Raw genomic sequence first — 21,868 nt, forward strand, 5'->3', positions numbered from 1 at the left:
TGCCTCAACAGTTGGGTGCAGGAAAGAAATAAGCAGCAAAGATATGCTAATGACCGCCCTCGAGTCCTGAGGTCAGAGAGATGTTCATGGTGGCACAGTTCACTCACCTGTGTCGCTATTGATTAGGCAGCAATTACTGTACAGCTTTGCCTACACTATGATTTTGGCTACATTGAACATGAGCATGTATTCAGCAAAACATACCCCAGGGAGCTATCGGTTTCCCAGAACCACAAGCTTAGAGCACAAGCACCCTAAAAGTGTCTGGACTAAAATGCCTTTTGTAGTCCTCAAGTTTATATTTATACATTTGTGCATTATTCAAACTGACTTCAATTTAAATAACAAGTTATAGTTGAAATCATCAGCATAAATAAGCATTCAAAAAATAAGAGTTGTGTTACATAAGACAAACTCAAACAAACAGAAGGAATGTTGGCTAAAGTGTGGTTACAAAAGCCCATTACTGCTAATTAACCTAGCCAAAAATGCATGCTTATTTTTGGGATCTCACTGATTAGTTAAAGGACAATTCCGGCGCAGAATGAACCTAGGGGTTAATAACAGATGTGTACCCACTTGAGTGTTCTCTGGGACATGTTTTCATGCTAATCGAATGTGTTTGTAGCTTGAAAGAAGCTAGCGCGGACCGCTGATTAGCTTACAACGCTAGTATTCGGGGCACAGGGAAAGTAAAAACAAATCGCTATTTTGTACCACTAAAAAGGCTCAAAATATCACCAAACTTCAACGGTAGCATAATGAGGGTCCCTAAATGTTAACCGAAGCATTGAGAACTTTGTCAGTGTACAGACAGTTTATTGAAAAGATTATAAAGACACTCACGTTCATGTTTATATGCCGCCGCCGTCTTGAAAACCAGTCATGACTTACAGCTGGCGATGCAAACTAAAATCAAAAGCAATTTGCTCAATATATCTGAAATAATCGCACCGATGTAAAACATAACTTGTCTAGTGGATAACTGTCCATCTGGTCCCTACGGTCTGGGTCGCCGTCTCCAATTTATTTTCGGGACATGGAAAAAAGTTTCAAGTACAGCCCTGTTTATCAGAGAGGGGAAATCTTCAGACTGTACAAAACACTGCGTCTCTTGGGTCCCACTCCGTGCAGCACAGACACTCCTGCCATAGCTTCACAATGTCTGCAGGTACAGTACTCTCTCTTTCGTAGCCCTTTCACGGAGCTCCCGCAGCTCTTCATTCAATAAACTGTCTGTACACTTACAATGTTCTCAATGCTTCGGTTAACATTTAGGGACCCTCATTATGCTACCGTTGAAGTTTGGTGATATTTTGAGCCTTTTTAGTGGTATAAATAGCGATTTTTTTTTTAGCGACTTTCCCTGTGCCCCGAATGCTAGCGTTGTAAGCTAATCAGCGGTCCACGCTAACTTATTTCAAGCTACAAACACATTCGATTAGCATGAAATCATGTCCCAGAGAGCGATCGAGTGGGTACACATCTGTTATTAACCCCTAGGTTTGTTTTGCGCTGGAATTGTCCTTTAATGAACCAATGGAGGTATATTTAACTTGTAGATGGGACGACTTACAGTTGTTTTGTCATAGATTAAATAAATGCTGCTGCTGGGGCCCCAGAGCCACTGCCTGCTGTGTGCGACCCATAATTCATAACGACACCTGCTAAGTGAATTCATGTTTGCCCTGCTGGAAGCAGTGGTCTGTAAATTGTTTATTCCTGATTGTGCAGTCTAAATACATATTAACTTTGTATTTGTTTTAAATGTGAGCAGTGTTTTCACACCACACGCGGTTTAATGGGATTTGCTGCGTCACTGTTGTTTGTGTGTCTTGGCACCAGCAGCAAAGGAAATCTACACTGGGCTTAAGGGGGCTGGTTTTGCTTGTTTATTTATGCCGCTCAGATTTTTTTTCAAGCTAACCACCATCAAAGCTTTGCTCACACAGTGATCAGTAGGCCAAAGCTCATGGACACATCTGTTGGCCTCTGATGAGAAAGTTGTGCCTCTATGCTTCTCTATTTCTGTCTGTAATTTCAATTTATTTCTCTTTCATTGCGGGCAACCTCCTGTTTCAGCTTATTTTCTTTTAGAAGAATTTTAGAAGGACAAGTAATCTGTATTTTTTGTTTTCAATTTAATCCTGACATATCTAGCAGGGGACAAGAGGAAAGTGACGTAGTACTTGAGTATGACGACTGAGCTCACCTCGCACCCCCACACACTGTGAGAAAGGGAATAAGGAAGAGGCAAAAGGAGGACAAGGGCGATTATTTCATTAAGAGGATAGCAATTCTTCGAGGACAGTCAATAATAGATGAGGTTAAAAAACAATGGTGACTTTTTTTAAATTTTTTTTTTTACTTTACTCGTTTTCTCTCTCTGCCTCTCGAGTCAATAGAATCGACCTAATGGAAACCAGGTTACTCTTCCTTCCATCTCACCTCCCTGACATAATGTTGAACAAATGCATTATTCATTCTCTGGTCTAAGAAGCAAGGTAATTATACATTTATCTCCCAAATAATACCGGGTCCTTACTGCGCCAGTGACCTTGCCACAAGATTTATGCCTTTTTGGACCTGCCCCCAAAGGCCGCTGAGGAAAAAATGAAGGCAAAAATGGATTTGCTCTTTATGGATATAAGATGTCGAGGGGTTTGAAAAGGTCCAGTCATTAAATGTAAATTTTAGAACTTTATTTTGAAGTGTTTCAGAAGGGCAGGGATAGTCAGACTCCAAACTTAGTAGTGTTAAGTTTTGTAGGGCGGATTAAAAAGTAGACCGGACAGAAAAAGTAGAACAAATGGTGCTACAGCTCTCCACTTTATATATTTTTTCCTTTATTCTCTTTCTTCTCAACTAATCCCTCCTTTTATTCGCCCCTTTCTTCATTTCCCTATCGTTCTCTTCTCCCCAACCTTATCTCCATCCTTTACCTAAACTCTTCTCCTCTGGCATTTTCCCTCATTCTGAGCAATCCTTCCAATTTATTCTGCAACCTCTTCCGACTCCACTAATACTTTGGTTTCTTCCATGCTACTCTGTTGCCTGCAGGCTATCATGGCTCAGCTTCCCCAGGAGGAGAAGGCTAAGATTGCTGAGCAGGTGGAGAGCTTCAGACAGGAGAAGTGCAAGCTAGATGCAGAAGTGGCCAAGTGGGATGACAATGGCAATGACATCATTGTGCTGGCCAAGCAGATGTGTATGATCATGATGGAGATGACGGACTTTACCAGGTAAAAATGACACTTAAAAGCAGTAGAAACAAGCTGTGAACACGACACTAATGTATTATCACATTTTAAGTTCATATGGCTAATGTGTAAGCAAAATGTTGCTTAAACATCAAACACATACTCAAACTTTAGAAGGAAATATCTGGCTCTAGCTGCTAAATGTTCCACTATGTTCACGAGCTAGTCACTTTCTTTGTTGTTCTGCTGTTTGGTGCTGGGTAGGTAATGCATAGAGGTTATCTGGTTTTTCACTGCAAACTGCTGCCTGCTTTGTCTGAAAACAGGTTGATGAGTGTAGAGAGTACCATACAACTGAAACAATGAGTTTAAATAAGCTGAAAAGTTCTATACAGCTGAGGGAGAGTATCAGGAGATAATTATCTGTGGAATATCACTATGAGCAACCCTTTTAACATACAGGTAGTTCTTTTCATCCTTTTTTATAGTAATATAGCAGCAAGTAAATAAAGTGACAACAAGTGGGATTGCTGAGAAACAATCTTGCCTTTGCAGTCCCTCAGAGCTGTGTGTGTGAACTGTTTTGTGAAAGGCAAAGTGACCCAGACATCCTTTCCTTTGCTCAGACTACGTAGCAATGCTGTGATTCAAAGATATACTGTAATAGATAATCTGTTTGCATTTAGAGTCTTGTCGCTTATGTTTACTAAAAGCCAGCAGCTTTCCTCTCAATCTTGCCCATCTGGGCTTAACATATCAGGGAGCTCCTAATGCCCAACTGATGGTTATCTACCTCATGTATGGATTTGTGAACCACTTCACAATTATATGGCATGAAACAAACAAAAAAAGAAAAATCCGAGCCATGAGTCATTAGTCATGAGTGATTATGGCTGTGGTGCTGTGACGGCACCATTAATACTTGGCATTGACCCCGTTACTCAGATTGGCATGAACAAACTGAATGGAAATTTCAGCTTAGCAGTGACTAAAACTGAGACATCATACAAAGGCAAACACATTTATCTAGTCACAATAACTTCCCCGGTGCTGGCAAATCAAGAAAACACAACACAGAACAAAGGCTCAGCGGTTGGCCATTATTTCCCTCTCCTGCTCTATTTCTGACACCAACTGCTCTAAAAGTTTTACTGTTAAAAACAGAAATATTTTGTTTCTTTGTGAATCAAAGCAAATATCTATGATACATCATTAGGGACAAAGGTATACTGTATTTGTTACATCCATTATCTGGGAAATAGTGTGTTGTTGGTTGATTGTAATGTCTCTTATTCCTCCTTCAGCCAGATTAAATTAGCTGCTGCCTTTATGAGCTCAGTCTTTAAAGGGAAGCTCTACATGTCCTCTGCCTCTACAACTCCACCCACATTCCCTTTTTCCCTCTTTTTCACCCCTTGAATTTTCCCAGAGGCAAAGGCCCCCTGAAGAACTCCTCAGATGTGATCAACGCGGCTAAGAAGATTGCAGAGGCTGGTTCCAGGATGGACAAATTGGCTCGCGCCGTTGCAGATCAGGTAGCTTTGTAACTGTGCCTGTCATTGTCATTTTTATCATATTACTTTATATCAGTCTGAAACAGTCTCATACTGTCATAGTAGGTGGCGGTGGAGCATATTTTGAGTTGGAGTAAGTGGGCATGGCCATTGGAAATCTTTAATGTGGGTACTGACAAGCCCAGCTGGAGCAGTGGGCTGTGTTGCCGCATGACTTTGTCTCCCAATGGGGCCAACACTGAGAGAGCAAGACAGCAGAACCAAGTTGTGTCTCTAATATAATTAGCTCCCAACCGAGGTGTTGCATTCATTATCAGATGAGTATCTCTCTAAAACATGCTGACAGACCATTTTCAATATCTAATCAATCAGTGCTGTGCCTAGGGAACACAAGAGTGAAAAGAAATAGGTGTGTACCCTGTGTATGTGTGCATAAAGCAAATGAATTGGGAGGTATTTTAGAATGCAGCACTTCAGGTAATGCATAATCTTCTTCATTTGGTCCGTTTCTAATATGCAGTGTAGTGAGAATAAACTTTGGCACAAGGCTCACTGATTTATTAAGGCAGCCCGTTGTCATTGTAATTGCAACTGCTGTTAGCTAGCAAACCTTTGGAATAATTATTGTTGGTTTCAGTATCACACACTAGGCCTTTCTCCAGTGTTGCTTAGCTGAAAAAAAATATGTTGAAGCTCACAGCAAAATTTATAATCACAATTACATCTTTTTCTGAAGTCCTGAAACTTGCATGAGGCCTGCACATACTATCACTAACAAACCTTTAGTTTCATGTGCCAAATTACAACCAAGTCACTATACTTAAAAAAAATGTTTAAGTTATGGTTTAAGATGTAGTGGACATTTATCTGTTATGTAAATTATTGTCGATATCCATGCAATATTGATAACTCAAAAGCCCTCAATGAATTATACCTCTTTATTACACGGCTTGGTTGAATACTCAATTCTAATTGGTCAATCACAGCATTCTGTGGTCTGCTATTTCTGTATAACAGACATTTGCTAATCATAACAGACCATTGCCATGGATTGAGTTTTGATCACAGACTCTGGCGGACCATTTTTAAATCAATAAAATTGTTTTTAAATCAATATTTGTGCTCATATGGAGCTCATACGTAGCACTGATCCGCGGATCACAAAGGGAGAGAGAGGATGGAGGAAACGGGGATCACTAACAGAGCTATTGGCAACATTGCAAACAGAGCATTGGTTAGCTCCATCATGGTTAGCTCACTAACCTGGGCGACCTGGCTTCTGCCAGAGAGCAGTGCTCATCAGTGTAAAGTTCACCGTGCCGACCGGGACGCAGGTGTCATCAGCAGGGAACCTCTGTATGAGTAGCCGTGTAATAAGCCATGTAATAAGTGGGATAATGTAGAGCGAACCGGTCATTATTGCGAATTGAACCCCTTCAGGCTGATTCAAGAACTGCACGGGGTCTGACATTACCCTGTTGGGGTTCTAATTCGCAATAATGACCGGCTTGCTCTACATTATCCCTTTCATAAAGGCTGCACAGTTTCGGGCAGTGCAACAAGCTGTAAACACAACATTGACATACACGTTGTCATCTTATAAAGTTGTTATAGCAAATGTATCAGCAAACAGTGGCTTATTTACACATCCAGCTGATACAGAGACATGTAAGTCCAATATTCACTCTCCTTTTAGCTCTGTTTGGCCACTAACTCTTAGACAAAGTTAGGAACTTTTCCCTTTTCTTGTCTTTCAGACTGAATCAAAACAGTAAAGTCGCATGCCGTAAAACCAAAACAATTAATGAAAGAGCTGAAGGGAACTGCAGTGCCGGTCATCATTACACAAATGACCTCTTTCACATAACACATAGTTATTTGATCCATTGTTGTTCAAGAAAATGGAAAATTTTAATTCCCATCTGGATCCAAATCCTTCAAAATACACATAATTATTGGAATTCATGGGCCAGCATTTTTTTTCATTCACCCTTAAAAATGTGTGAATTTGGACATTGACCCGGTTTTACTACAAAAGACAAACACGTGTTAATTTTGAGATTTACTGCTAACAAAAAAATTAACATGCCTTGCAGTTAGAATACCCCTTAACACCTGGCAAATACATATTAGTCTGAAACCTCTCAGTTCATTTTCGATTTCCAAGGGGCGCTATCAACAGTGCAGACCAAAATACCTCTGGATGCAGTTGAATAGACCTGCAACCAATCAGCAACATATGCAAGTTGGGGCGGTGTTTGGTCCGTTTTGAGGCAGAAAAAAAATGGCCACAAACTTTCTCCAATTACAGCTACAACAACAGTGCACTGAAATGTGTTTCTGAAAAATCTGTTTGAATAGGACATAAATGCAAGGCAAATGAAATATGGGCTGGCAAAACAGATTTTGGGTGGTTTCCAGGCTACCTTAACACAGCATGTAAAAAATGCCCAAGCCTTCATCATTATTTCCTGTGAATGCATTTTATACTTATTACTTATAATTATCATTTCATATTCATTTAGTTGTGTTCATATGTTCATAATCAAGGGAACATGCAGAGGCTGGATTGAAGTACAAACAGAAACATTGCTCAGGGTGCGGTATACCAGTATAAAGAGATGGTTTTTGCCTCATACTGTATATTTTCTGTATCCCGTGCCTTCTTGTGACAATATGTGACTTCACAACGATATATGGGCAAGCCTTGTGCTGTTAGCACAGTGCAGAACGCCCATCAGTTTGAGTAGCCTTAGAGTCTGCTCAGCTGTCAACTGGCCAGAAGGCATCTTAGTCGAAGCTGGCACTGAAGCTGAATGATGTGGCTTGTTTATAAACATTTTTGCATGTTTCCATGTGTGAGAACATTTGTCTCAGAAAGCAGGACTCAATCTGTATCACAGCTTGTGTATGTTGTTGAGAGCAGGATCTGGGACAGAAACGACACAGTAAGCATGAACTTGCTTATATATTAATTTCTTGACTTAAGGCTGCCGAGTGATGATGAGTGTTTAACAGGGTTTAGGTGGGAGTGAATATGTCATATGGCAAATCACTGGCAGAGCCTTTGTCTCAATCAACAGTTGTTGTAATGAAAAGAGCAGGTGGCTTGCCATTTTTAATTCTCACTTAAATGGTTCCTAGACCAGTGAATATTCAAAGCCTTCTGTTACACTTCAGAGACATCTGAGCTATGTTCAGGAAATAAAGAGGGGTTTAAGGACATTTTTATTTCCAACATGTATTTTATTATAAAAGTGTTTTCATGTGAGGCATTTGGGGCATATGTTTGTCATGCCATTCAGTGAATGTAATGAGTTATTAAAAGTTAAAACAGCAAAGTTTGCCTTTATGAAGCATCTTAATGGAATTACACAACAAAAAACATAACCTTGGCTACTGGTCTTTATTCCGTATGAAGAAGACAAGTATTTTGCATTCACACATTGTGGTAGGTAACCTGTGTTTATTGAGAGCACCGTGGCTTGACAGTAAGAATTAAGGCTGCTTCACTGCTTTTAGACAGGTCCCTTAAGTAGCAAACCTTGTCGCCATGACTCCACATCAGCCCTATTGATGAACATGTTTGAAGCAGAAGGCAATTCTGCGTGGAACGGTGGAAGGAGAGCTCTTTCATAATCATTTAAGCGCAGCACTTGACGTAGAAAAACCCCTTGAGACAACTCACCCCATTTCACTCTAGCAATGCCTTTTTTCTACTCTATTTCTCCCACTCCATTTTCCTTACTCTGCTTCATTCTTTAAATATGCCTCCTAAAGGCACAAGCTAAATAGTGGAGGGCAGCTTTACAAACATTATGCACACCTATTCTGACACATACATTGATTGTTGAGTGTTATGAACAGTAATGACATGTAACAGTATGTATCATACTTTTTTTTTTTTTTAACCTTTATTTATCCAGGTAAGCCAATTGAGAACAAATTCTCATTTGCAACGACGACCTGTCACCTTCACACAGTTACACATTCATACCTGGAAGCTGCCCAGTACAACCACAGTCTGAGCGGTTGGGGGTTAAGGGTTGCTCAAGGGCACCTCAGTGGTGATAATGAGGGAGGGACAAGCGGACAGATTTTATCCTGCCAGTCTGGGGATTGAACCGTACATGGTACAATTTTTGTACATGGATTAATTATGGATTAATATGTTTGGTGCACTAGACAACAAGTGTGTACAAAGACATTTTGTGTGTGATTGACTCAAAATACACTACAGTAGCATTGTTCACTGTAATAAAAGAACATGTCACCCAGTGCAACTGTATGGCTCACTGATGTGTTTTTAGTTTTGGGACAAAAATGGAAGTCTATGGTGGAATAAGTTATATCAGGCTGTGGCTACACAGACAATATTTTGTTCATTCCACTTCCAACACTTCATTGTTGGTTTTGGTCTTTTTATTGGATTGACAGTAACACAAATGTTGAGTATGTCTAGCCTTTAACTATGATTTCAAATTGCCTTTCCTGGTTCATTTCCTATTCAAGAATACTTTTCTTTTGCACTGCACTCATGTGAACTTTCAGTTTGAGCATTGGGTATATTTTAAAGGACTTCCAGAACTTAAGTGTCAAGTTATTGTTTCTAAATTCTATTAAACACATGCAAGTTTGAAGCTAAGTATTCAGACTTCCAGGTCTCACTTTCGTTGTCACAACGGAAGGCCCTGTTGCATTGACTGCAGAACAACAAGAGCAAAGCTCCTGTCGCCTCTACTGACAGCAGTGTAACCAAGTGTGACAGATGTGTAATTAAAAGGCTTCTCAGTAAAAACAAAAACTAGAGTTTAGCAGGAGCTAGCTAGAGAGAAATTAATGCTGTCGTTGAGTGAAATCAGGTATCTCAGATTTGTGAGCTTTTTAGGAAGTAATTCAAAGCAGATGCCAAAATAATCATACGCATTTCTAAATGCATAAAGGAACCATGGGACATCACAGCCTCAGTAACATCAAACAAATGTAGGTGCGACATGAAAAAGTTAGTATTGATGGATTTTTCTTATTTTGTTTTTAGTTGTATTTGGTAGATAATCATGCTCTATGTAGTTTTGGAAAAACAGTTCCCATAATGCTTTAGGGAATGTTGCTATAGATTTAGTAGGTAATGCATAGCATACAACTTGAGCTCCATTGTTTTAGCAAACAGTTTATTTGTTTACATGTTGGCAAATTGGCACCATTAAAAGTACGCCACATTAACTATTAGTGGTCCCTGTTTGCAATGTACAAATGGCTGCACAAACAACTATCACAGGTTTACTTTAATGCTAAAGAAAACCTTAAAATGTGATGATTCTCAAGCAATTTTGGGAGTTTTAAATTTCTAAGTTGATTTAGTGGAAGTGAAATCACGATGGGAATAAACTTCAATTGACAATTGGCTGTCACAGAGTGATTTAGGTAATAAAAAGAAAAATAAATAATGTTACATTAATTTATGTAACATTATTTCAGACGTTTCTCTATTTTCCTTTTTTTTGGGAAATATTGGATAAGTTTACCTCTTCAGGTGAATATTGTGGAATATAACAGAAGAAAGAAGGAAATGAGTACCTTAGGTAGTCACTTTAATATATTAAGTGGTTTCAGTATGTACTAAAACACAGTAGTGCTCAGTGTTTGGTGGATATGCCAGAGACTGGATGAGCAAATAGAAAGATTACCAGCTTTCTTAAAGTAACTGACAGATGACAGCTTACCATCAGAGGGACTACAATTGTCCAGTCATCTAGAGGGGATATTGTATAAGTGAAACATACTTTATTTGAATCTGTCATTGTGTCTTCATGTTATCCTTCTCTCTCGCAAACATTTCTTTACTATACTGTTGGCTATGTAATGGAGCACAAAAAAGATCTCATATATATATATATATATATATATATATATATATATATATATATATATATATATATATATATATATATATATATATTATATGGGCGCCTGGGTAGCTCAGTTGGTAGAGCTCGCGACCATGTATAGAGGTTTATTCCTCGACGCAGAGGCCCAGGGTTCGAGTTTCCTGCATGTCTTCCCCCTCTCTCTCCCCTTTCATGCTGTCCTGGTGATTAAAGGCGAAAATGCCAACAAAATAATCTAAGAAAAATGTTGGATCATATGTAGAGAAATAACAAAAGAGGTGGATTTGAAAATAAAAGAACTGGCTTACTATTTTTTATACACTGAATATTTTAGGAAAGGTCATGCAGCATCAGTGTGAGGTGTGACTTGTGTTTTGACAGACTGCCACACTCTGATAGTGCGTTGCCCTCATCTCAGCACCAGAGTTCACATCATCTTCCTCGCAAAGTAATGGGCCATACAGTTTATTTACATCAACAGGGAATCTGTGGAAGAAATGGAATATTAGTCAACTGTACAATAGGGACTCATTGTGTGATGTCTGCATCAAACGTGCCTGAGGCAGCAACGTGTGTGCGTGTGCGTGTGCGTGTGCGTGTGCGTGCGTGTGCGTGTGTGTGTGCACCAGCAGTGTGAAGTGCAGTTAGCAGTGATGCTAGCCAGAACTGGCGGTGCAGAGATAATGCCCAGGGAGAAGAAGCTTCCCTCTGCCTCACTGGCTGCTCTATGAGCTAGTAGCTTCACCACAGTCTGCATTCAGTGCCACTGACTGAGAGGAATCTGGATGCTGGTGGCAGCTTTGCACTACTGTGTTGTTCAAAGTTGATGATAGTAGCCGTACAATTAACATTCACTTGCAGTTATTTTTGTAAGTTGAAGAAACAAACATTTCATCTTGAAAAACTGTGTTCTACTCACTATTTGTGACCATCAATGAAGAGCACATATGGTCAATCAATACTATTAGTACGAGAGGCCTTTTCTCATAGAGAAGATGGGTGGCCATGAAAGCTGCAAGTCCTGGAGGGGGGTATATCACAGGTCGATGTTTAACTTGCCATCCCCCTCTACCCGAGCCCACAAGACAAGGAAATGAGCTGTGCATTTCTCCACACAGTGCTGCTGAATGTCCTAGTTAGGACCGTTTACTATTAATGGCTAGAAGAAAGGTGTTGCTACAAAATGATGCTCACAGTGTTTAAGCAGCTGATGCAGTGTTCTTAACCCACTGGGAGCTTAGTGGGCCATAGCTGACTCCTGGAAGGCTTCCAGATGGAATAATAGGGGCAAACTGTGTGATAGCAGGAGACTTGAGGAGGCTGTCCTCTTATTCCCTGTTGGTCCATTTGCTGCACTTTATGATTGGTTTCTTCACTGTTGAAGGAGCACAAGGGCCAGTAGGACCAGGTCAGAACTTTTGGTTAAAAATAAAAAATAAAGACGAGAAGAAGAAGAGGGATACTGTGGAAGCAAGTCTTTTTGTATCAAAGTATTATGTCCATTCATTGCTGGTTGATCTGTTTTCTTCTTGGGCAACATGCTGTGACAAACTTGTTTTATGTGAAATGAATGAGTTGGACACCCTGCGGTGTAACTTAGCTTGCCTTTGAAACTCAAACTTGCAACAAACCACCATTTAAAAAAAAAAAAAGAGTCATCTTTCAGGCTCAGTGCAAATAAATGTAAGAAGCAACCGTACTGTGTTTGTTAGGACTGTTGTTCTTGGTTTTCTTCTTTAAAATGGCTGCAACATCAGAGAATGTGCTTCCTAAAACAACCCAATTTGGTAGAGAATTCACATCTCAAACTATTTGGGAAAAACATACTCCATTTAAAACCAGATGGTTGTTCTGTCATAACCAGCTTTAGATTTTGCCAGTAATGCCTGAAATAAGGCCAAGAATTGTTTTCCCTTCTAATTCTTTGGCTCATTGACAAATCTGTTGCCTTGATGGCTTTATTTTCTGTCATGATATAATTATATAAAATATAAATATATATCCTTTCTGTCAGCTAGCCTAACATTGGCTGATCACAGATCATCCAGTTTTAACCTAAACAAAGCCTCCCGGATTTACCAGCATTACAGCATTTCACAGCATAACATTGTGAAAAAAACCAAAGAGTTTGGCAATGGTGCTCAAATTGAGAATTTGTTTTACCAAAGACATGCAAACAGGAAGAGAGATGTCATTGTGTTTGTCCAATAACTCCTAAACCATAAGTCCTTACATACTGTATTTGAGACTGTGTGGCTCAGCACAAATCGGTTACACGTTTGTTTTCATCTTAAACTTGATGGATTATGAATTCTGACTTACAAGTTGAATTAATTTATTTTATATATTTGACCCAATGATGATCTATATTATCGCTGTTACAGTCAATTTGAAAACTCTTTGGCTGTGTCCAAAATCACTTCTAATTGCTTTATTACACTACTTGACCAGTGCACTATACTAACCTTGCCATATTATGTCTTTGCGTGAATTCTGAATGTGACATTTATGACAATGATGTGTCATACAGTAAGTGTCCTAAATCTCAATTTACTGCTTACTGTAGAGGTAATGATTGAGTGTCTATCACATTGGAAGTAGTAAAAGAGTAAACAAGTGAGTGATTTAGGACACAGCCCGTGTCAGTATGTAACAAACACATTTGACAGCAATGACGTAAATACTGTATAACATGAGGCATAATCCCTTAATGTCATACAAATGAAATGGATGGTATGGCCAGATGTGTGTCACAGCACCAAACTGACACCACAAGGCCAATCGTTAAACAGCAGCTATTTCACAGTAGCCTCAATCTTCTACTGTTGTGCACAAAATGGCTGATTGTGTTTCCTTATGCCTCTTCTCTATTCAGTGCCCTGATTCAGCGTGCAAGCAGGATCTGCTGGCCTACCTGCAGAGAATTGCCCTGTACTGTCATCAGCTCAACATTTGCAGCAAGGTGAAAGCTGAGGTTCAGAATCTGGGTGGAGAGCTCATCGTGTCTGGGGTAAGTCTATCCATACAGAACAGCACATGGCCAGCTCCACTATTGCTGATACTCGAGATAGGAGTTTAGGCTCGAATCGCTGGACTTTCTTATGCTGTGCACTGTGGGTGGGCAAACCTTTTAGACAAAGGTCACGATGAAGCTTGGAAGGCCAGAGGAAGGGTCACGCAGAATAAGACTGATGCAATTATTTCAGGCTGATTACTTGAAAGATGCACCACTGGCTTTTTACCATTTGTATTTTTCATTCCTCATGAACCCTATTATCCATGGTCAAACTAAAATCAGTCAATTATCCCATACTGCTTCCATTTGACATTTAATTTAACTACTCATTTGCGCCACATTCTCTATTTCAAAGCTTTCAGTTTTTATGAGAAAAATATTGATTATTGATATTTGACCAGGATTATCCTCATAATAATACAAGTCTCCCCTTAACTCTCCTATATACTTTGTTTGTACCTTTGGTAAAATACAATGGACCCACTTGCTAAGCCGATACTTTATTATATATAAGGATGTCACCTCTTCATAAAGCTCATAAATACTCTCTGGTTCAAAAAAAAAGGAAAGTTATTCAATACATGTTTTCAAGCGACAGTCAGATGTAGATGTATGATGGTTTTTCTTTTTTAAATGGACCTTTGTTAGAAGAAAGTCAATATTGCATTATTAACATAATTATGTGGTGAACTGCATTTGGCTCGATAACTTGATCAGTAAACTATTTTTTGTCTTTATTGAATAGTATGTATGCAGGTGTGTGTCATTTATGTTTATGTTTAGTAATGCACCAGTCTCGTACCTCATCAGTTTCTGTGCAGATACTGACATTATCAAGTCAATTTTGTAGCACAAAATCACTAATCACAAATGTCCCTAAGAGGGCCTTTACAATACTAACAGCATACAATACCCTCTATCCTTAGAGCCCAAGTTCAGATGAGGCAAAACTCCAAAAAAAAAAACCTCAGGAAGAGCAACAGAGGAGGGATCTATTTTTCAGGACAGACAAACAGACCTGCAGTAGAGTACACTGGTCCATACTGAGTTTAAATATTCAGGAGATCATGAGAGAAAAAGTGGAATTGGTGCATTCCTACTGTTTTGTCTTTAAATAACTGTCCTATTAACTGCCTTAGTATGATTTCTTCCTCTAATTAAAATTCAACTTTTATCTTTGCTTTGGGCTTCCTTGTATCTTGTGTTGATACAGCGTTGTTTTATGATTTCTCAGGACTCTAGTGGTTTGTCTCGCATGAGATATGCAAGCCCTGCTGATATTTTAACCTTTTCATGGTGGCCAGCTGGAGTCCACACTCATTAAATCTAAGCAGTTGACTCGTCTCAGTGTGGGGTAGGAGAAGGCCCATTGGTCGCCGACCCTTAAATGTCAGCCAAACAAAACAGACGGAGACAAAGGTGCACCTGACCCCTGCCTCTGCTAATTAGGAATGGCTGAAATAAGATGTCACATAGCGATGGCCACGTTTTTATGCTGCTTAATTGACAGTTGCGGCACAGACCTCCTAGGTACCGGATGTAGCTATTATGTCCTAATGTTCCTATTGAGTGCATGAAAGTCATTAACTTTTTCTCTTTACAGAAACATTGCCTTTTTTGACTTGACCCTTAGTGTGTATCTCTCTTTCTCTTTCAACTCTCTTCTCCTCCTGTAGCTGGATAGTGCCACCTCCCTGATCCAAGCAGCCAAGAACCTAATGAACGCAGTGGTGCTGACTGTAAAGGCATCTTATGTAGCTTCCACTAAGTACCAGAAGGTGTACGGAACAGCGGCTGTTAACTCACCCGTGGTGTCTTGGCGCATGAAGGCCCCTGAAAAGAAGCCTCTGGTAAAAAGGGAGAAGCCAGAGGAGTGCCAGACACGCGTGCGACGAGGCTCCCAGAAGAAACACATCTCCCCTGTCCAAGCCCTCAGCGAATTCAAGGCCATGGACTCCTTCTAAGAAAAAGAAAAAAAAGTCATGCTTACCCAAGAAAAACAACAAAACATGACGGTGACAAGTTGAAGAAAGTCCCTTTTTACATTGTGTTAACCCACCTCTGTTTGCCCTGTGTGTGCTTGGTGACACCTCAGGAGGACTACAGTACTTATTAAACTGCCACACTACCGGCTCCTGTGAACACTGTGGGCCTCATGGCTCACAGGCAGCCAGCACACACCCAACACTATTTATCAATCTAAATGTAGCTTAATATGTGAGAGCCAAAATGTGACACAAATACAAGTACTTTTGAAAATATGGGAGTTAAAAAAAAAGAAAACATATCAGAGGAGGAAGAGTGGCATTTTAAAAAATTGTCGCAGTTGATATTTTAGCTATATCTTTAACGTGCTACTGACTGGCTGCTTGTATACACATTTAAACTGTCTGAATGGAAATCCTGAATGGTTCAGTAGAGGAGTTATTCTGAAGGGAATATGTCAATGTTGGTATGCTCCCTCTTGATATATATTTTTTTTCAATTTGAATGTAACCTGTAGTGCTAGGAATAATTTATGTTTTATTTACCTGGGTGTGTTGGCATCCAAGTAGTTTCCTTGTTCCTGATGATTATAATAATAATTCATATGGTGTTTTTTCCAAAGCACACTTATGGTCTATTGTATTGCCTTTTTAAATTCAATTTATTTAATTATTACATCACTAACTATGATGACCTTGATTGGAAGTTGTGTAGCGTATACATTTAGACAGAGAGGTTTGACTAGTTGTGGTTTGCTCAGAGAATAGAAATCCCTGCATATGATACCTTTATATTCACCCTTCTCTAATAAATCCCTCAACTTGATTCTCAAGGTTTCACGTCTCTTTCTTACTGGCACATTTGCAGCAGTAGCTACCAACCTGGAAGTGAGTATTACAGAAGTGATGCCTTTTATTAATCTGAAAGATCTGAAATAATCATTAGAGATTGCCATGCAAGACCTGCAGATAAAAAGATTCCAGAGGAGAAAAAAAAATCTATTAGTACTAAAAGCTTATAAGAATAGGCATATTGATTCAGGGTCACAGGTCAAGTCCCATTACTGCATTGTGACTTGATAATTGATCTTAGGTCAGCACTGTTTCTGCTATCTGTGTGATATTTTACCAGATCTTTATAGACCACTTATTAAAGTGTAAAAATAAAACACAGGGTCCTTTTGACATGTACAATATCTTTTAAGCCTCTTGAGATGGAAAATGTTGGCGGGTCTGTCTGTTGTCCACCACTTTGGTCCTGACTGAAATATCTCAACAACTATCAGAAGGATTGCCATGCTATTTTTGTACATACATTCATGGTCCCCAGAGGATGATTCCTAATTAATTTGGTTATCCCCTGACATTTCTCTAGCACTGCCAGCAGCTTTATCATTTTTACTTATCCTGTGAAATATCTCAACATCTACCAAATGAATTAGAACAAAATTTGGGACAAACTATATGGTTTCCAGATGATATGTCCTAATAAATTTGGGGATCCCCTGACTTTTCCTCATGCGCCACCATGAGGTTGACTTTTTTGTTGTTGTTGAAATGTCTCAACAACTGTTCTAAGGATTGCCATGAATTTTGGTGCAAACATTCATATTTACGTTGGCCGACAGGGGCAAACGCCCTGCAACTTAAGAAAACACACGCAAATAGACAAAACACAAGCAAATTAAGAAAACAACTTCATTAATTTGACAACACGTGCAGCATTCAGCAAACGCACTGCAAATACCACAACACAACCAAATACATAAACGCACTGCAAATACACACAACACAACCAAATAGATAAATGTGCTGCAAATATGAAACGATGCAAAAAGAAAAGCACACAAACCCAGAAAATGAATGCAACAAAAAAACGCTGCATCTAGATTACACAACGGAAGTTCTCCAGACCTCTAGAGGGAGCAGCTAGTGGAACAGCTGGATTTTCGACCTCACGGGGAGGGAGGGAGGGAGAGAGAGAGAGAGAGAGAGAGAGAGAGAGAGAAACTGCATAGACTGTAAATATTAAGTCTATGTTTGAGATATGTTTTCTCTCGTTTGGTGGGTGTGTCTCGGCTCAGGTCACAGGTGATACTCAATCAGCAGAGACGTCTGTAAACTTGTGGTAATAAAACATTTAAAACTGCATCAGAGTTTAACGTTGACGTTTGTTTAAGCCATATTACATGAGAGGGTTTCATTTCGAGGTCCGAAATTACTGAAGTGTAGGCCTCCTCAAGTGTAATATTGTGATTATACAACAATGGTTACCAACAAAATAAGTGATCAATCTGTATTCATATTGTGGAGCAATTTGCTCTTGAAATACAAAAAACAGACAGGATTTCTAGTCCCTCCCTGTTTAGTAAACCAGCCAATTTACCGTGGGATTTATCAAACTGAATAAATCCCACCTGCACATATAAACACAAAACTGCTTTGCTAACTCCATCATGTTGTAAGTAAGACATCTGCTGAAAAAGTTATTGTATTCATTAGCATGATTGCCGTACTGTTTAGTTCACAAACATCCAACACACCAAAGTACAAACACATAGCGGACCAGGCTTGACCTAGTCTAATCTGTGCATCCTGGCTTGGTGCGTTTCACGAAGGCCAAGCCAGGCTGAGGAGGAGCGACTAGGTTGAGCCAGGCTGAAGTAATTCAGATAGATGCGCGTCCACGGCTTTCCTCAAAAGACCGCGAGGTCGATCACAGATTTACTGATGCCAAAATGGAGAATACGCATTGTTCATACTTTATACAGAGTGAGCAGCAGCTTCTTGTGGAAGTATGATGACGTGAAACACATTATTTGTATAAAAAGAAAAGAAACACAGCCGCTGTAATGAAACAGTGAAAGCGTAGCAGACGATCACGGACCTACGGTGGCCGGGAAGTGCAAAGCAACATTACAAAGAATGAAACACTTTTACAAAGCTCGAGACAAATTTACATTTTGGAAAACATTTTTACCTACCATAAAACACGATTACATGGGCAAAACACTTTTACCAAGGACAAAACAAATTAACATTTTAGAAAACAAATTAACAAGACGCAAAACACTTTTACCAGTCCCGAAACAAATTTACAAATGACAGATTCTTCACGGAAAGGGAATGTACCACATACCGGAAGTGATGAGGTGTTGTTGGTGAGTCAATTCGTGTTGTCATTGTGGAGTTTCAATATTTATGTGTATATATATCTATGGTGGAGTATACGGCGTGAATGAGGTTTATGGTGACCGAACATGGACTGCGTCCGAGGGATGTTTTGCCCGTTTTGTGGCAAACACATGAACAGCTTAACGCGGTTTTGCTTTACGTGTGGTCGGTGTTTGGAGTTTTTAAAGGACGCGGACCTGACGGAAACATTGGAAAAACAGGGGACGTCTCGACAGCCGTGGCCGGATAGAAGCTACAGCGGGGCAGCTGATTCCGTCTGCGGCTGCAGGACCTGGAGCTCACTGCCCGTTCCTGGGAGCTAAAACCGACACCACGCAGCTGGATGCCCAGGCCGTATTGCTGGGTCCGCTGGAGGGAAGGGAAGCCCGGGAGAACTAGAACCAGGATTGAGCGGAGCGGATTGTCACAGCCTGGACGACGAAACATGACTTTAAGTCTCGTTAAATAAATAAATACACACATAAATAAATGAATCAGTAGTGGAGGAGTGAGCCTGGACATTTCAGTCTGTTTAAACTTCACTTTGAAGCAGAAACTCTTAGTTCAGAAGGGTGAAGTTTCCGTTTTACTCATATCTGTGAACTGATTATAATAAATATCCTTTGTATTAACACATTAATTAGTCTCTTTGTCTTTTTGTTTAAAAAAACTAAAACATCGCATGAGATTTTGACGATTTATAGTGATTTTATTTCCGTTAGACCTTTGCCTACATTGACGCTGATGCATTAAAGAGGAGTGCCTCCCCTGTTCCAAGATGGCGGCTCTATTGACGCATTCGTTCCAATGAACTGCCGTAGTCAGAGTGATAGATAAAGACATGGCTCTGGTCGTAGTCAAGGCGACATCGCAAATTGACCGCGCTCACCAACAACACCTCATCACTTCCGGTATGTGGTACATTCCCTTTCCGTGAAGAATCTGTCATTTGTAAATTTGTTTCGGGACTGGTAAAAGTGTTTTGCGTCTTGTTAATTTGTTTTCTAAAATGTTAATTTGTTTTGTCCTTGGTAAAAGTGTTTTGCCCATGTAATCGTGTTTTATGGTAGGTAAAAATGTTTTCCAAAATGTAAATTAGTCTCGAGCTTTGTAAAAGTGTTTCGTTCTTTGTAATGTTGCTTTGCACTTCCCGGCCACCATACGGACCGACTGAATGACTGAAACGTAAGTAGCCTAAACATATAGCTACATTAACTGACCACTGCTCTGAATTGAAACCGTCATAATCATACCATTCAAGGATTAGGCTACTAATCATTTGCACAAATTAACAGTTGTACTCTTTGCCTTAAAAGTAAGCAGAAGATAATGTTACTCAGGAAATTTACCACGAAGATCAATTTTCTACAACACTAGAATATGATGCATAAATATCTTTCGCTCTGTTTCTCCCTCTCTCTCATGGGCTAAAATATAAATTACCTAAGTCATATTAACTTCCACTGCTCGCTTTTAATGCAAAGTGTACAACTGTTCGTTTTTGCAGATGACAGTGACTCAGTGAATGGTTTCAGTTAAGAGCAGTAGTTCATAAATGTATATTTTTAGATATATCATTCAGTCGGTCCGCTATTATCTGCCACGCTTTTTCTCGCGTTTTTTTATATAGAGGACGAGTTTCCTTCTCTACATATTATATGCCTTGCTCCCTTGTGGACGTAGAAAATAAAGACACTGAAGAAATTGGACTCTAAAATCTAGAAACTATAAAGATAATTAAGTGATACAGTCCATGCACACTGTAAACATGAATGGAACAGAGTATATTCATTAGTTATTCCCCCCCAGCTAAATATAAGGTCAAAAACCATTGAGGTGTCCTCCCCCTGTTGTAACATGAATGTACAGTAGCCTACATCACTAGATAGTTACTGGTCCAGTGAACTAAGACTATAATTTGGGAGGATTGTACAATTAGGATATGTTCTTTAAATTGTACAATCCTCCCAAATTATAGTCCCAGTTTACTGGACAACACAATTTGTGTACTAAGAATGCCAAATACAATGCACATGGAAGAGGAACAAACATGATCGTTATTGTTAAAGAATTAAAAAAAAATGAATCAACTAAAATAATTCAAGGTGCATTGGTCAACTATAGAAATGTACAGTATTGTATGTATTGCCCTTAGTAACAGACTTCATTTAAAACACATTTGAAATTTTATCTAATTATCTCAACAACTGCCATAATATATTCATCAAACTTCTAACAACAATATGAACAGCAGTCTGCATACAGCAATATAACAGTAACGATGACTGTCACATGAATAATTATTAAAAAAAAATAATGGTCACAACTTTAAATAATAACAGTATTTAAAGGAACAGCAATATGCACCTGTTGTATTTTAATCCAGGCTGATAACAATAGGGTAAAACCACTGCTGGGTGATCAGAAAAGGCTCCAGCATTAAATAAATCCTGACTGTTAGCCTGGTCGGGAGCAGGCTAGCTGCACAGAATAAATCTCCATGGTGATTTATGTGCCTCCACTTTCGTGAAACCGAGTCAAGGCTTAAATCATCCAGGATAACTGATAAATCCCGGCTTAATCCCTTATCTTGGTTTTGTGAAACAGGCCCCAGACGCAAGCTTTTATTTTGAAAAGCTGAAGCTCGGGGACGGCACCAGCCGGGAGGGAATGAGACGGGAGCATAGACTGTAGATTAATATATTATGTTATTAATAATAATAATAATAATAATAATAATATGAATTTAATATTGGTTAATAACGGTCGGAAATCCAGCTGTTCCACTAGCTGCTCCCTCTAGAGGTCTGGAGAACTTCCGTTGTGTAATCTGGATGCAGCATTTTTTTGTTGCATTTGTTTTCTGGGTTTGTGTGCTGTTCTTTTTGCATCGTTTGGTATTTGCAGCGCGTTTATGTATTTGGTTGTGTTGTGTGTATTTGCAGTGCGTTTATGTATTTGGTTGTGTTGTGTGTATTTGCAGAGCGTTTGCTGAATGCTGCACATGTGTTGTCAAATTAATGAAGTTGTTTTTCTTTTTGCATCGCTTCTTTTTTCGGGGTTTGTGTGCTTTTCTTTTTGCATCGTTTTT

General features: G+C 39.4%; 1 protein-coding gene and 1 long non-coding RNA gene across 3 annotated transcripts in view; one reads left to right on the forward strand and one right to left on the reverse strand.

Moving 5' to 3' along the window:
* ctnna2 (catenin (cadherin-associated protein), alpha 2) overlaps positions 1 to 16,429 on the forward strand; it is a 358,287-nt gene extending 341,858 nt beyond the window's left edge. For both annotated transcript variants that reach the window (XM_031302751.2, XM_031302752.2), the window contains 4 exons: positions 3,061 to 3,242; positions 4,630 to 4,735; positions 13,478 to 13,612; positions 15,295 to 16,429. In XM_031302751.2, the coding sequence (XP_031158611.1) occupies positions 3,061 to 3,242; positions 4,630 to 4,735; positions 13,478 to 13,612; positions 15,295 to 15,582 (711 nt within the window). In that variant the 3' untranslated portion in view covers positions 15,583 to 16,429. The remainder of the gene's footprint in view (positions 1 to 3,060; positions 3,243 to 4,629; positions 4,736 to 13,477; positions 13,613 to 15,294) is intronic.
* A 2,061-nt stretch (positions 16,430 to 18,490) lies between these two features.
* On the reverse strand, positions 18,491 to 18,763 carry LOC116052232. The gene is made up of 2 exons (XR_004105543.2): positions 18,643 to 18,763; positions 18,491 to 18,583 (listed from the first exon to the last, which is right to left on the reverse strand). It is a non-coding gene; the product is annotated as an uncharacterized LOC116052232 (long non-coding RNA).
* Positions 18,764 to 21,868: the final 3,105 nt, after the last annotated feature.

This window comes from Sander lucioperca, chromosome 4, assembly GCF_008315115.2.
Source record: "Sander lucioperca isolate FBNREF2018 chromosome 4, SLUC_FBN_1.2, whole genome shotgun sequence".
In the NCBI taxonomy this organism is placed as follows: domain Eukaryota; kingdom Metazoa; phylum Chordata; class Actinopteri; order Perciformes; family Percidae; genus Sander; species Sander lucioperca.